The 17203-nt window shown below is 38.1% G+C and overlaps 1 protein-coding gene across 3 annotated transcripts in view; it reads left to right on the top strand.

Annotated features, from left to right (window-relative positions):
• CEP162 (centrosomal protein 162) overlaps nucleotides 1-17203 on the top strand; it is a 91624-nt gene that overhangs the window by 46590 nt on the left and 27831 nt on the right. For all 3 annotated transcript variants that reach the window (XM_029223908.1, XM_029223907.1, XM_029223906.1), the window contains 8 exons: nucleotides 2295-2428; nucleotides 2695-2922; nucleotides 3464-3604; nucleotides 5418-5530; nucleotides 7663-7768; nucleotides 12610-12736; nucleotides 13924-14087; nucleotides 15171-15275. In XM_029223908.1, the coding sequence (XP_029079741.1) occupies nucleotides 2295-2428; nucleotides 2695-2922; nucleotides 3464-3604; nucleotides 5418-5530; nucleotides 7663-7768; nucleotides 12610-12736; nucleotides 13924-14087; nucleotides 15171-15275 (1118 nt within the window). The remainder of the gene's footprint in view (nucleotides 1-2294; nucleotides 2429-2694; nucleotides 2923-3463; nucleotides 3605-5417; nucleotides 5531-7662; nucleotides 7769-12609; nucleotides 12737-13923; nucleotides 14088-15170; nucleotides 15276-17203) is intronic.

The raw sequence follows: 17203 nt of genomic DNA, 5'->3' as shown, positions 1-17203 counted from the left end.
CATGGAGTCCAGGGGGATGGGTGTTTTTAACTGGCACACTGCTGCCCAGGGCAAAATTAGGTTTCTGTTATTAGGGAGGAAAAGGAGATTGGCAGCTAGTGGTGTCTGCACGTGGCAGTTTTCCTTTTTATTCTAAATTAATTTTCTTGGGCTATTGCCTCTTATATTTTTATCTTTAGACTGATACGTTTACTGTCACAGAAGGAATAATTGCTCATTCTTTAAATTTAAAAAACACAGAGAAGTAAAAAGAAAGCAATAATTAGCCAGGAACAACTGAGGTCACACTGGGTGAGCCTCTTTCCATGCTTCTTGTATGTATGTCCTTGTCCAGGTCGAAGGAAGCGGGGATGGGAGCTGGAAGGAAGGAGACAGGCAGGAAAAACAGACAAAGCATTTTATAAGAACAGATCACACTTCATAAGTTCTTTTTAAATAAAATATTAGATTGAGTTTTACTTAAATCTGTAAGACGAGAAAGAAACTTCATCCTAAGAAATACTACATCTCAAAAGATCCCTTTAAGAAAATAGACTGTGGAAACCTCTGAAAGGTTGGCAAAACCATGTTGTTGTTTTTACCTACATTTTGTACATTATCTGTTTTCCCTTCTATGAAATATGAGATAGTAAAACCCCCAGTCACATGCCTGCTACCCATTTTTGTTGGATTTATTTTTACTTGTTCAGGATATAATTAGTTTATTCGCTCCAGCGACTGTAATTCTCCTCAGCTTTTGAATGAGGGTCTTGGTTCTGGCTATGAAAGGGCCAGAATGCTTTTCACCAGTCCCTTATCCATCGCTTCTCCATTCTGGAATTATTTTGATTGGTTTCTTATTTGACTGAATTTTCTTAATCCATTGTTTTTTCAAGAAGGGTTCATGGGTTCCAAATTCTGCAGTGTTTTTTCACGTTTGAATTTTATATCCAAGCAAATTTTCTTTCGGGTATAAAGGGAAAAGATACTGTCCATGTACTATTATTGAAAATAATTACTTAGAGAAACCAAAATTAAGAATCCAGGAAGGGAGAATTGTGGTATAAAAGCACTGGCTGACTGCAGCTTGAGCAAGAACCACCTGCCACTCTTGGCCACCACATCCTAGGGAGAATCACAATGCTAGCAGAATCACACCCCATTCGTTGGCCATGTTGATGCACCTCCAGTGACTTGGAAGGATTAGTGCCTGCTTTTACAGTGATTCAAACAGTTCCTTTATGAACACTTTAAGACATTTCTCGAGAAAAACCTTCCACATCAAACAATCCAATTAAATATGATTACTACTCTATAAGGAAAATCCTGCGTGCCCGGAAAAGATTAGAAGGAAATCTCGGGCTGAGGTACTATTGGGGACGTGTTTCTTCTTTTGACTTTCCTGTATTTTCCAAATCTTTTAATGACCGTGTATTTTACTTTAATGAAAAAGTAAACTCTGCATTTGAAAAGTTAGCATCTTGAAAAAATTATATTAAAAATATAAATTTCAAATGCTTCATTTACATCTAAAGCAATCAAATAAATGTTTACTCAGTGTGCAGTTCAGAATCTGTAATAATTGAACATGGGCCGCAAGACCTCTTCTAGGTATTTCCCTTAAATGTTTATTTTTATTATTAACTGAATAACTTACTGGCCTTAGAACTATTTCCACTGTTTGAGGATTTACGAGGTACCTTTTAAAAGCTGAAAATCTCACCAGAATATATATACATTAATCACATTTTTTCTAATTTAATAAACAGGGTATTATAGCAGTATTATCATTTTGTTTTTTAATCAGATTTAAACTACTTGTTATAAAGTTTCCATGTAATCTATATTATTCCAGTGATACTATATCTTGATATATGTTACTTATAAAAAATGTGCTCTGAAAGCACACTTAATCTGAAGTAAAATGCTTCATAAAGCTATCAGCTGCTCTTTGATTCATTGTTTAGATATTTTTATTTGTTACAGCTGTGAACATTTGACAGAATAATTATTGAAAAATAATAAAACCTGAAATTATCCCAATCTACATTCTCCTCACGTTTATTCAGCTCCAGTTGTCATTTGACGTGAATCTTGTGTCATTACCCTTCTGTGTCAAATTGAGCAGAATGTTGATTATGGGCAGGAGTTCAGAGTGCAGTGAAACAGATGCGTTGCAGGCATCAGCCTGCTTCGTGATCATCGTTTGTCTTAGTGTTCTCATTGTATTAGTACTTATTGTTACATAATTGCTGAATACACACTCAACTTAGTTTGTATTTGTGGTGCTTTTATCCATTGCTTACAATCTTCAGAAATCTTATCTGGAACGAGACTCATCAGGCCTGCAGCTTTGGGTAAAGCAGCACTCCAAACGGAAAGTTGCCTGGCTACTCCTAAGAAGTCTGAAGGCCCTACAGAAGCAGATTCCTGTGCTCAGGTTCAGAATGTAGGTATTGAATTTCAAAATAATATTCATAATGTTTTTATGTTCTGTAATTATATATTGAAACTAAATTATAAATAATGAGATATATGTAATTTCTTTTATGTTGACTGATATTCTTGTCACACAAGAATTTATTGATCTTCTTATACAGTAGAACATTGTTAACCGTGTCATTTTTATTCTTTGTGGGGTTTTTTCCCCTAACCACCTGTGTTCAAACCTAATATTTTAACTCTACATAATGAAGTAATGCTTTTCCTTTAAAGGATTCTTCAGGATACCATGGTGGGAACAAGGAGACAGAATTGATTATGTTTAAAAGAGTTCAGGAAGCAGAGGAAAAATGGAGGGGTGCCCAAGCCCTAATTGAGCAAATTAAAGTCACATTCTCAGAAAAGGAGAGAGAGCTGGAAAACAAGATGGAGGAACTAAAGAGACAACAGGAAAAGGAACTCTTCAGACTGAATCAAGACAATTATATTCTACAAGCCAAGGTACTAGACACATTGTCCTACTTCTCCTTTTATTTAATTAAAAAAGAACTGGTACTCCCCGCTAAATGCATTGTCATTTGCTTGTCCCTGGGGCTGCTTCACTTGATATATTTGCTGTATAAAACATGAACATGGTTCCTGAGAGTGCCTCCTTACAGAAGAGCCTACATAGAACCCCTGGGGGGGGGAAATTGAAATTGAAATTGTCTCATTTTGATCATTTTCTTGTTAGCAGTCCTTTCTGAAAACAAATCCCTTGGTTCACTGTGACCTTCGCGGAAGACAGAGTTTCAGAAAGAAAGCTGTGGAAGGTCTAGATTCAGAAAGTGACACTGTGTAGCATTTCTGAGTTACTTCCATCATCAGAACTATCAGCACGAAGCACACTGAAGTGGTTTAACTGTAGTTGGTGTTATGATCATTCCACTGTGGTTATAAGGCAGTCTTAGGTTTATGTACCTCGAATTTTCTGTTATTCTCCCTCACTGCTCACTGTATCATTTCCTTCTCCAAATAAAACAATACCTGCATGTTCTCAAAGTTAAGTGGCTTTGAAGAATCAAACAAAAAACAAAGGTGGTTGCATTTTGGAGAAACAGCTGATCCTGTCACTGAAGAAAAATTGAAGCAAATCCAAAAAGAAATACAAGAACAAGAGACACTTCTTCAAGGATATCAACAGGTATGGCTCTTCAGCACATAGTGAGTTTGTCTTGAGATTCTTTGATTATAAAAATAAGGCATTTAAAAATATTTGTGTCCATTTAACAGGTAATGGGAATTCTGGCAATGAGAGAAAGTAATAATTTGACTAGTCTGTACATTTCTCATGGGCAGGATTAGAGTGGTTAAGGGCATGGGCTCTGGATTCAAAAAATCTGGTTTTAGACTTTGCTTCACTACCTGCTGTGCAGCCTTAGGCAGATCATTTCACCTCAGCCAGTTTCCTCATCTGTGAAGTGGGAATGAGGATAATAGTACCTGTCTCATAAGGTGGTTGTGAAATTAAAATAAGACAGTACAGATCAACCACTTCGTGCCTTCCACACAGTAACCAGTTACTGCATGTTGCCTGTTACTAATTGTAATAGCCATATTTCCTTAGAAACTGTCCTGTTTTTCTTTAATTTTCTATAATTTTTTCAGTAGATAATATTAGCTACTTTTGATATTATATTGAGAAATATAAATCTGAAATCAATTGCCAATGCCCTGAGAGTGAAAAACAATTGAATTAAATGGGAGAAAATGAGTGTGTCCTATAGAAGCCATACATTTGTTCTCTGGGATGATGGAGTGTTGGTGGTGTTGACCTGACAGTCAGCCAGGGCAGGTTTGGTGATCCCCAGAATGAGACTTGTCTTAGTTTCTTTCCCATCACTCCTTTTTCTTAACTTGCCTCCCCTTCTTCTTCTGTCTCATTACCTTTTTCTTTTGTGACAACAATAGCCTAAGCATCCAGCCTACCGATAACCAGCATTTTCATTCCAGGGACATCCAGAGAAAGCATCACCACATCAGAGACTACAGCTTTTGCTGTAAATGAAATTGTACTGATTTTGCAGGACACCCCACCATAGAGTTAGTGAGAACCGTCCAAAAACCCTTCCTGCCATTCTCAGCTTGCTGTATAGGACATGGGTTTTAAGGAGGATTTCACAGACCTATGAGTATGCCAACCACCCACTCTCACAAAGATAATACAAAATTTATGTGTCTGTGTATGTATGTATTTTTCTGAGTTTCATTAACTCTGCAGATAATCAAGCACAGACTGTGTGCCAGGCACTGGGCCAGACGTGGTGAGACAGTTCATAGTTTTCATTAGATCCTCAAAGGTCTGTGGTTTTCATCAGATTCTTGATTTTAAAGAGGTTACTAAGCCAGAGCATCTAAGCACAGATGGGTACTTTCTCCCCCTGATCTCACTGTTTGAGTCCCCCTTCAGCTCAAGTCAGGTGCTGTACTGGGTCTAGTCTCTGCTCTGCTCTGTCCTGATCTTCCACAAACACCCAGTCTCTAACTCCCTGCTCACAGAAAGTTCCAGAAACAAACATGGATACCCACCGTGGATACATCCAATTACCTCACAGCAGAAAGACGGGCCAAAAATAGGAAAAAAGAAGGTGCAAACAGTCCCATTGGCCTTTCCATCCCTGGTGCCTGAAGTCAGGATGTGGTTATTCCTGCAGTCTCTCCCCCATTTACTCCTGTGAAATGCGGTACATTATACTGACAGGCTCTTTGGCTTTGGGAATTTTTTTTCAACTTTTTTTTCAAGTAAGCATTTTGAGCATTTTAGAAAGAATTGTTTTCAGGTAACAGATTTTCTTCTGAGACAAATCAAAGAGTTTGAAAAAGATTTTGCTTACTCAAAAACTGAAGAAATTTAAAAGCTATTAAAAATGTTTAAAGGATGTATCTTTTAGAAGCAGATATACTTATGTAAGCACTACTGATTTTCAACTAAAACATAATTTTCCGTGTATAAAAAGGAAAACGAAAAATTGTATAATCAAGTGAAAGATCTCCAAGAACAAAACAAGAAAAATGAGGAGCGAATGTTCAAGGAAAACCAGAGTTTATTCAGCGAGTTAGCTGCCTTAAAGTAAGTCCTTTTAAAATTCTTAAAATCAAATATACTTGGACTATTTCTAAGCATTTTATTGTTACATTAATAAAACATTTAGGATACTTAGAAATTTTTAAAAATTGTACACTGATTTACAGTTCTGTAACTTTTGTATTTTTAATATTCAGTGGATTTTCTCTTGATATTAGATGACTAGTACATACTTTCAGTATTTTCAGTATATTCGTATTTGAGTTTGACATCTATTTCAGGAAATTGAATATTCCTTTTAAGCCTGAGATACTTGGGTAATACATCTTAGTAATAATGCTGTTAGTAATAATAGTAAAGAGAAAATACAGTGTTATTTACTGTCTTAGGTCAGGTTCCATACAAGTAGAGCCTGAGGTGGGGATCCTCATGGAGGTGATTTCCCGGAGGATTAGTCTCAGGAGATGGGGAGCCAGAGAAGCGAGATGGGGGCGGGTAGCAGGAGGGGAGGCAAGTAAGAATGTGGTCTCGGCTGGAGGCTGGCTTCATTCTGCTCTCGCCAGGAGGCTCAGGAGAACACATTGCATTGCAGAGTTGGCCCCTACTTGAGGCACGTGGGGGGCAGCCTTTTGTACCCCCCAAGGCAGCCAGTCCCTGGCTGAGGTGGGCCCCAGGGAGTGAGTGGGGGTATCCTCTGGGCCAGGGGGCAGGGGTTGCTATTTGGCAAGGGCATTTCTCCAGAGAAGGAGAACCTGCGAGTTATTACAACCAGCGCTCACCGTGGCAGGCTGACGGGGCACCAGCAGCCACTTAAGAATCAATCATACTTCAGACTGTACGGCCTTTGGGATGTTATTACATCCGTCTTTAACACACTAAGTGAAAGAGCTGAACCAACAAATGTGGGCAAGCTAGGGTACTGTCTTCTTTTGGGAAATGACTGCCAGCTATGCATCATTTCATGTAAACACCTAAAACTTCAAATAGGACCGCGATCAGAAGAAATTTCTTTGGCTATGAACGTCATGTATGTTTTATTTATTTACATACTTCTTCCATTTTTTTTGTAAGGTAACTTAGGGCATGTGAGGCAGGGCTGCTGTTAGCTCACACTCATCTTTCATGCAAAATAGAAAAAAGCATATCTTGTAGCAGACAAAGCTGGAAAATACACAGGTTGGCTAGTGAGGGCACTTTTGTGTAAATTAGGAAGGGGAAAATGCCCCTTTCTCCTGGTAAGTGTGACCCCAAGCCAAGGCTGATAATCTGCACAGTTCTGAGACGTGAAGGCATTTACATCTGCTTTCTTCCCAGATGCTTCAATAAAGTATTTTAAAATTTCATATCTGATAATGTTGCCTGGCTTTTTTTTTTTTTTTTTTTTGCGGTATGCGGGCCTCTCACTGCTGTGGCCTCTCCTGTTGCGGAGCACAGGCTCTGGACCCACAGGCTCAGCAGCCATGGCTCACGGGCCCAGCCGCTCCGCGGCATGTGGGATCTTCCCAGACCAGGGCACGAACCTGCCATGTCCCCTGCATTGGCAGGCGGACTCTCAACCACTGCGCCACCAGGGAAGCCCTGTTGCCTGGCTTTTAAGAGAGAAGATCTATTCCAGGATCCAAACCTGAAGCTCTAAATGAATTTTCACAATGGAATAAATGGTTTCTTTAGAAAGTAGGGTTAGGTGATCATATGTGTACTCCTAAACTTGTATAATATCTCTGGAAAAAAACAGAAAAATTGATTTTAAGGTACCAGTAGTAGACTGTGTTTGTTTTTATTTGTTAGTTTCCATAGGTATGATTGGCAATTTGTGTTTCTCAGGAGTCTAGAATGATGTGACAAGGAGTACAGAACACCACAGGGGAAATGCAGCAAGTCTTTCCGGGAGATTGATTTTTTTTTTCCTGAGAATTGGCAGGAAATATTTTCATATTACAAATAAACCAGTACTCTTAGGGTTTTGGTTCTTTTAGATTATACATAAAAATTTCACATGAAGTATACTTCTCTTTTAGTATTTTAGTATTGTAATCTTTAGTTTAAATAAACTTTCTCTTCAGTGACTCACATAGTTTCAACGTACAAAGTGTTTTTAATTTTTAAGAATTGAATATTTTGTATTGAAAGGAGTACCTTTTAAAAAATATATATTTTTTATTTTCAAAATAAATCAGAGAACAGATGCATAAAAGTCGTTTCCTGTCTCAAGTAGTTGAAGATTCAGAGCCCACCAGAAACGAGAATTTTACAGATCTGTTAGCAGAACTACAGGTGGCACAGGTAAGTTGCATAAGGATTTTAACCATTAGCAATAGGAAAGATTGTTATAAAAATCTCTACATGTGTAAAAAAAAAATCTGCTTTTGTAATTTATGAAAAAATAAACTCTGCTTATAAATTTCATACCAATTAAAAATTAGGAAATATCTAAGGTTAGCACTGGGACACATGTGACCTTACTATAGAGGAGACAATGTGATGCTGGTTTTAGATGGCATCCTCTTTATAATCCAACCTCTCATCAGGCATTTATCACGTGGAGCCATGGTTGGAGGCATAACCTTATTTAGGGCATGTATACCTAACTTCAAATTCCTCATTGGAAATGTACGGCTAAAATAGGAAAATAATTTGAAGATAATCATTCACCTTAAAAAGTTAGCTGGCTTTTCCTCTGTCTTCCCAAGCGGACTGTGCGGTTCTAGGGGGCAGAGGCTATATCTGCAAATATGTGTGTCTGATATGCCTAACACAGAGGTGAAATGCAATAGCTACTGTATAACTTTTTTCTTTATTTGTATTGAATTGTTATAAAGAATATGGCCTAGAATTTTCTAAAGCAATATTTATCAATAGGAGAAGTTTGGGGATTTAGGGCAGATTAATTCTGTCTTAAGCAGAACAGTTCTAGGCATTGCATGATTTTTATCACTCCTGTCGCCAGGAACTATGCTCATGGTACCCACCAGTCACTGCAACACTCAAAAGCACTGCCACGTTTCCAGACATCTCCTGTGGGAGGGCAGTCAACTCTCCCCACTCCCTCCCATTAAGAACCACAGCACTAAACTAAAAAGTCCTTCCAATCTATTTGAATGATTATGTAAATTAGAAAAATTCCAATTACATATCACTTTTTAATTAGAAATTTATTATATAAAGTTAGGTTATATAGCACTTTAAACATGCCTTAGTTCAATAATTGATGCTTAACAGACTTTTATGTAAAATACAGCTTCAAATATGAATCCATTAGAGAACTTTCTTAAGATGCATGTATGTATAGAATGATTAGATAGGTAGGCAGATAAGTAGAAAGAAGGAATAAATGATTGGACACCCGCACTTATCAGTGGGCCTCAAAAACTAGCAAGTTACGAGAGCAATTAACATTGCTGAAGTTTATGAAGACTTGGGAAAACATGGTAAGGTTTCAAGCACAGCATTAGCTTCATTTGAAGGCTGTTATTAGTGACCTTTTAAAAGTGCTACTTTGAACACACTTTTTTCTGACAAACGGGAAACTAAAACTGCCACTGAAATCACTGGAAAATGCTGGCTAAAAATAAGAAACATCTTGTAAGTGCATAACCCAGCTCTCAAGAAAGTAAGGGGAATCTCTAGGGGTCAGAAATGAACAGGGATACAAACCTAGCAGTAAACATTGCTCCTAGGCTGCCAGTTCAGTAACCACGAGCCTTGAGCTTTAATAACAAAGTAGAGATAGGACCCCAGGATTTCAAAGGGCCACATCCTTCAGTAAAACAGTGGTCCATGAAAAAACCCACCCACCTTCAGAAGGGGCTGAAATATCAAGAAAGCTTATCTGTCTTAACTTGATTTCTGTATAGAGAGGGGGAAAAAAAATCCCTGCTCAGTGTCTTACTAGTTGTTCAGTATAAATGTCATCCCTACTGCCTTCATTTGTGTTTTAGTATTTGAATTGACACTACTTTCAAGGTTTGGTCATACTCAAACTGGAAAAAGAAAATAGCATAAAAGGTGGTCCTGAGTTAGTGATCATCTTAAGTGTGTCTTAAGAAACACATGCAAAACACTCTTAGGGGTATCCATCCTTAACCCAGCTCACATGGTATTCCTTCAGGTAAAATCCTGCTGACGGTACGCCCAGAATGCAGAATTACAAAACCCAGGGAAACAACCCACTGTGAGCAGGCATGGGATGATTTAATAAACAGCAGGATTAGAACCCCAGTCAAATTACTGAGTAGACTATGAAATAAATAGACTTTAAATGATTTAATATACAAAATAAGTGAGAAATTCAGTGTGAGGAAAGAACAAAACAGACTAGGCAAATTCAGGGAAAAACAGAATAAGTAGAAAAATTAAATAGATCGTACATAACTAAGAAGAAATTGGTAAACTAGAAGATAGATCTAAGGAGCTTAGAGTGAAACACAAAAAAATAGAGAAATGAAAAATATCAGAGATGTGAGATACTCTAGTATGTAATTAAATTTTTTTTAAAGTAATGGCTAAGAATTGTCTAGAAATTAATAAAAGAGATGAATTCTCAAATTCAGGAAATACAGTGAGTCCTGCTCAGGATACATAATTTAAAATCTACATCTAAATCCATCATGGTGAAAGTACCAAAGGCAGGGAACACCTTTAAAGAAATCAGAAAGGAACTTCCCTGGTGGCGCAGCAGTTAAAAATCCACCTGACACTGCAGGGGACACGGGTTCAATCCCTGGTCCGGGAAGATCGCACATGCTGCGGAACAGCTAAGCCAGTGCGCCACAACTACTGAAGCCCATGCGCCTAGAGCCCATGTTCTGCAACAAGAGAAGCTACCGCAAGGAGAAGCGGGTGCACTGCAACGAAGAGTAGCTCCTTCTCACTGCAACTAGAGAAAGCCTGCGCGCAGCAATGAAGACCCAACGCAGCCAAAAAAAAAAAAAGATTAAAAAAAAAAGAAATCAAAAAAAGAAGAAGGGTTAAAGATAAAAATTACTTAGGGTTGTGTTTATTTGTGCAAATATTGAAAGATGGAATGTCATGCGTTAATTTTCATTCACTTTGGTTTTCTGAGTTTAAATAGTTTTAGAGCAAAAAATTCATACTGAGATAAATCTGTAATACAATATTCATATCAAACCTACTTACGTATAGTCTAATTTGTACCTTAAAAATTAATACCAATTAGTGTAGTCTTAAAATGTGAATTGTTGTTTTGTAAACTGTGGATGGACACATACTAAAAGCGAAGGCCCTGAGCCCTGTCCTTCTAGATTCCCAGGGTGGAGAGGAGGATGAGGCTGACTGCAGTTTGGCCAGTCAGTCAGGCAATCATTCTGGAGTTGGAAAAACAGTAGGTAAACAAGACAGACATGGGCCTTGCTCACTAGGAACCTATATTCTACCAGGGAAGACAGATAATAAGTGAACAAGAAATAGTTACAAATAGAGGTAAGTTCTTTGAGGAAAATAAGAATAGAGACTAATGGTAGGCAGGGCTGGGGTAAGGCAGCTGTCAGCCGTGTGGGCAAGGAGGTGCTCTCTGAGAAAGTGGTGTCTGCATCAAGAATGGAGGAGAAGCAGCAGCTCACTGTGCAAAGACCGAGCCTTCCAGCCAGGGGGAAAGCACAGGCCGAGTCAGGATTGGGCTTGGTACCTTCCAGATACAGAGGCACCTGAGGCAGAAGTGGGTGAGTAAGGACAAGAGTGATGGAAGAAAAGGTCGGAGAGACAGGCAGAGGCCTCTTAGTGTCCACGCAGTAGGTTCTTGTAGAAATTCAATGCTCTCCTGAAAAGACATCCACAGAAGATTGCACAGAAGATTAAACAATTAAATGATACAGCTAGGACCACAATTATTCAAGCCCTTATGAATGGATTTATTTTCTTCATAAGACTGTACTTTAGATTCTAAGGTAGGGTGATAGAAAGTTTCTAAGAATTTTCATTTTGAAAGTAAAAGATACCAACTGTGCCCCAGGAGTTTGTTCAGCAGTTGTGAGTTCAGTTCAGTATACATTTATTGAGTACCTGCCATGTGCTTGGTGCCATAAAGTAAGCAAGTAGTAAAATCAGTCTTGGTCCCCAAAGAGCTCTCAGCCTAACAAAGAGAAAAGGCTTGTACCCAAATAAGTGTTGTATGAAACAAAGTAGTAAATGCTGTGCTAGAGGTACACTGAAAGTTTGTGGTAATGCTGGGGCAGGTATTATCAGGAATAGCCTCATTTGAACTATGCTCTGAAGGATAAGTATGACTTTGGCAAGGCGAGGAATGAGGGCAGTTGAGAGAGTGCGGCATGTGAACACATTGAGAATTTAACTTTTTAAAAAATGTGCCAAGCATTTTTTTGCATTTGTGATATAGGGATGAGCAAAGTAAAGTTCTGCTTTCAAGTAAACGTCTATGTCAGGCGGTGATGAGTGTGTGAGAAGAAAAAATAGCAGCACACCTGGGGGCCAGGATGAGGGTTGCCGTTTTAGAATGATCAGGGAAGGCCTTCCTGGGGCCTCGTTTGAACAGAAATCCTGATAAAGTGAAGGAACGAACCACCTGGCTGTGTGAGGACAGAGGATACAGTAAGTGCAAAAACACCGTGGGGTTGGAACGTGCTGGGCAGGTTCAAAGAACAGCCAGGAGGTCTCTGCAGCTGGTGTGGAGTGCGAGGGGGAGATTTGTAGGAGATGCGTCAGAGGAGCGGGCACGACTGGGTTCTGTGACACTGAAGGTCATGGTAAGGGCTGTGGGCTTCCCCCAAGAGGGGTGGGAGCCACCAGAGAGCTTCAGACAGAAGACTGACATTAACTGACTCTTGAAGACAGTTCCTCTGGCTACTGTGAGGAGAAAAGACTAGGTGCTGAGAGTGGAAGAGGCAGACTGGTTAGGAGGGTTATTGTAACCCAGGAGAAGTGAGAACGGCAGAGTGGAGGGGCTTGGAAGCTGTGTTGAGTTACGTGATTAGAACTGATTCTAGTAGGCTCTGGGGAGCTCGTGATCGTTTGGAGGGGAATGGTGATAAGATCAAGCTAAAATTTAGAAAAATAATTAGCAGTGTTTATGATGACGTGGGTGAAGGAGACTCTACCACAATTTATTGTGGTTGGAAATAATTTGCTTTCGTATTTTTATGAATATCAAGAAAGAAAAAAACAGTTTATTGGAAGACATCAAAAGACTGAAGCAGGACAAACAGGCTCTTGAAGTAGACTTGGAAAAAGTGAAGAAAGAGAGAGACCAAGCCAAAGACCACATTGCTTATGCCACAGGTAAAAGTCTGAGCTGAAACGGTTTACCTTTATACTCCTAACTGTTCTAATCTTGAGTTAAGTAATAGCAATTGGATAGTATAGTTAAAATGCTATTCCTTGAAGTGTATTGTAATTTTAGAAACTTAAAAAAATTAGTTAATAGGTATGTGCATTTGATTGGTTTTAGCAGCAATAATTGCGAGACCAAAGAAAGTCACAGATTGTTTTGAATCCATGGCATTGTAAGCTTAGTTGTTTACAGTCATCCCAGCTAAACTGTGACTTTCCAGGGCACGGTCTCCCTTTTTATACCTGGGCCTGAAACATAAGCTCTCAAGTAGTTACCAAATGAACAAATGTTTGTAGAAACACAAGGATGGATATGGTATACCCCACCAGGGAAAACAAAGGAGAGTAAGATAAGAACGCAGAAGGAGAGTAAGATAAGAAAGTTTAACATTAAAAAAATTAGAAATAAACATGAGGGTGCTAGTAAGGGTTTCAGAGAGGAATAGCATTTGAGGGTCCTGACAGCTGGAGAGATTCAGGAGTAAACGAATGGAGGGGGCCGCTCAAGAGTGTTTCATGAGTGTGTTTTTGGATACACCTGTGGATTGCAGCTTAGGATGGCAGAACACAGGGCTAGAAAGGTTAGTCAGAGAACCCCTTGTTTGCCAAAGGAAGGATCTTTCCTCTGTGATATGATCTTCAGTGTAAGATGTGTATAGTAAAATCCACTTACTGTTTGTAAGAAATTTACTTTCTTCATCTGTAAAACAGAATAACAACAATAGTTCCCATCATATGTTTGTTGTATTAATTAAAGTCTTACATGGGAAGCGCTCTCTAATGTTTGCCATTGTTACTTTTTAATATAATTATAGGAATTCTTCATTTTTATTATCTCCTGAATCCAACATTTATTTTCATAGAAAAGACTTTAGTTTTATAATGAAAGTCAGTGGGAAAACAAGTGATTCAACTTGCTACAAGTTTGAGGATTTGGACTCTGAACACAGTCTTCATCCTCCTTTACTAATACACTAAACTAGACAAAGACTTACGTACATCAGTTGTTTTTGGCCTCTTTTTTTCTTAATGCTTTCATTAGAGAGACATTGGTTTTCATTTAAAATTTTTCAATGTAGTTTATTTCCATATTTTGAATAGTTACAGTGGAGTTATTGTATTACTTTATTTTATAGGTGAAAAATTATATGAAATAAAAATTTTAGAAGAAACACATAAACAAGAAATAAGTCGCCTGCAAAAAACATTACAGTGGTATGCCGAAAATCAGGAACTTCTGGATAAAGATGCAGTTCGGCTTAAAGAAGCAAATGAAGAAATTGAGAAGCTGAAACTTGAGGTAATGATCATTTCAGAATGTATTTCTATAGATGAACCCTATTATCTTCAACACTCCTTCATAGCTTTGTGTCATCAAATCAATATACTCGAAATTCTGTTCATTAAAATGGCCAGTTTGACTTCGGTTTGTGTTTATTTGTGTAGTCTATTTTAAATTAGCCTGAGAATACAATCAGCCATCTGTATCCACAAGTTCCCTATCCAGCAGATTCAACCAACTGTGGATTGAAAATATTTGGAAGAAAAACAGAGTTTCAAAAAGCAGAACTTGAATTTGCTGTTCACTGGCAGCTATTTTCATAGCATTTATTACATTGTTTTAGGTATTATAAGTAATCTAGAGATGATTTAAAGTATATGGGAGTTACAGGCAAATACTACACCATTTTATACAAGGGACTTGAGCATCCCTGGGGCTTCGGCATGCCCGGATCTTAGTATCTGCAAGGGTCTGGGAACCAGTGCCCCACGGTTACCAAGGGGCAACTGTAAATCCAAGCTCCTTAGCGCACAGCCTGTGAGGTCCCCATGTGGTCTGAACCCTGCCTGTCTTTCCAGCCCCATCCGTACTGCACTTCCCGGTCACTCTTCTCCCAACCACACGGGCCTCCTTCTGGTTCTTGAACATGCCGAGCTCGTTCCACTTGTTGCTTTGGCCTAGAGTGTGCTCTGACTTAGCTTCTTCCTGTGTCTCACTCCTTGTTCAAGTCTCACCTCCGATTTCTACTTCCCAGAAAGATCTTCCTGACCTCTTAATCTAATGTAGCTACCAATCTCACCTCCTCTGACTCTTTCTTCTCATTCCTTGAGTTTATTTTCTTCATAGTACTTGTCACTCTCTGAAGTTATTTAATTTACTTAATGATTTTGTTTATTAGCTTTTCAACTGTCTCCTTCCATTAAGATCTAAGCACCATGAAAGCAGGAACCTGGCTTGTCTTGTTTGCTCTCCATATCTCCAGCTCAGTGCCCTATCTGGGATCTAATAAGTGAATTAATGAACTGCCATTACACTTCCCTCTTGGTGTTTCTCTGCTGTGTTTTAAATATGCTTCTTAACATGGTATTTCCTTATTGGTAGGTTGAGAAACTGAAAGCTGAATCTGGAAATCCATCCATCCAGCAGAAGATACGTTTAAAAGAAAAAGCAACTGATGCCAAAAAAATTCAGGATCTAGAGCGACAAGTACGTGTTCAGGGTAAATTTTCATTAAGATATTTTATATACAGAGCATTTTTGTTTTCTCTTTTGTTTCAGGAGTTCCTACAAGATGTAGTCAACTTGGAAATTTTTGGTTTTATTCATTCATTTTAATATAGAACTGCCTCTGCTTTAAACTTTGAATACAGTATTTAAAGTAACAATAAAAACACAGTAAACAACATCATTTTATGTACTCTGTGGCTTTCTGCATAAAGAATTTTTAAGAGTAGTGTGTCTCATTAGGTGGTAGACCTATTAATGAAAGGTTATTTGCATCCCAGCTCTATTTGACATCCAGGAAGAAGGAAACAGAACTTTGCCACTCTGGGTGTAGAGCTAGGATCCCTTCTCCTGATCACCTGTAGAGCTAGGATCCCTGAAACCAGGTGAGAGAGGAGGGCACAGAAGGAGACCCTCCAGTTGGGAACATGTTAGTAGCGCTAGGGAAGTCCAGCAGAACACCCTGGAAACCGAACATCCCCTCCCAGAGAGCTGGCCATAATTTTCAGCTCTGGCTCACTGGTTAGGCTTAGAAATACTCATTTCATGGTCATTGTGGCTGGAAGACTTTTTTCAAAACCCATATAGTAACACTAGGATAAAGGTTTTTTTCCATTGAAATAGTTGTTTTGTAGGCTGGAATATTAATTGTACCTTATGTTTTTAAAGCCTTCTATAACGTAGTATTTGTATTCATAACTAAATATTAAAACAAAATTAGAATTTCCAGTCCTGTTCATAAGAGAACATGATCCTGTAGTCAAGTCATGACCCTTAGCCTACAGATATTATTCCATCACAAACCTGAAACTGTGAGGTCATCACTGGGCTGCATATCATCCCAGTTTTATAAGAAGAAGGAAAACTAAGCAAAAAATTAACTTTGGTACTTTACAGGACCTGTTATTATTAAAAGGTATGATTTGGTAGTTTGGTTTAGTGGCCAGGAAAGGAACAGGACTGAAGTGGTTTGAAGAGCGAGAAATATTCTGAAATAACTGTAGTCTAGGTCGCTTGGCTTTTTTTTTTTTCCCCAGTGCCTAAGACTAAGATTAGCCTATGTAGAAGAAGCTATCCAGAATTGTGAGAGAGGAAAGAACAAAGGAACCACTTCTCCACTAGATGATTTTATTTTAAGAGAATAATGTAGAAGTGAATGTATGAGAGTAAAGAGATTTTGAAATTTCTTTGAAACGGTGATCCATATGGATCAGAAATATAACGTTTTATCAAGGTAACCTCCCTCTTTTACTAACACTTTCATTAAAAATTTATTGGTTTACTGTCTTAGATTATATCTTTCTAAAATATTGTTAATATTTTGTATAGTTTGCTCACATACATTTCAGATCTTGTTCTGTTCCCTTGAACAGAACATTTCTATCCTAATGATTTTAAATCTTAATACATATTTTATAATCAAGGTATATCACAATATATTCAGAATCAGTTTGAGCCATATCCTGAAATAGATTAATTGTAGAATAAAACATCTTTTTTTCTAAATAGCACATAAGTAAAAGTGGGGCTAATTTATATGCATGTTATAGTGAAAATTTCCGATGTGTGTTCATTCATGCTTTTATTTAATGGAATATTCCATAGTTTAATTTCCAGTGAGATTTAAAAAACAACAACAAGAGCCACACTGGTATCAGAGACCAAAGAATAAATTAAAAAGCAAAATGAAAGAAGATAGAAATAAAATTAATTTTCTGCCAAAAATGTAGTATACTTTGCAAAATATCGAAGTCAGATTGAAAATATTGTTTAGCACTTTAAATTAATATGTTAATTGTAAATATGTTAAAACAAATTCATTTAAAAAAATCTAGTCTCTTTTTAATATACATGGTGTCTCTCTGTGTGTGTGTGTGTGTGTGTGTGTGTGTGTGTGTGTGTGTGTGTGT

Source organism: Monodon monoceros, unplaced genomic scaffold (genome assembly GCF_005190385.1).
Source record: "Monodon monoceros isolate NGI ecotype Baffin Bay Population unplaced genomic scaffold, NGI_Narwhal_1 Super_Scaffold_15, whole genome shotgun sequence".
NCBI classification, from domain to species: domain Eukaryota; kingdom Metazoa; phylum Chordata; class Mammalia; order Artiodactyla; family Monodontidae; genus Monodon; species Monodon monoceros.
Note: the sequence above shows the minus strand (reverse complement) of the source record. Positions and strands in the feature narration are given on the sequence as shown.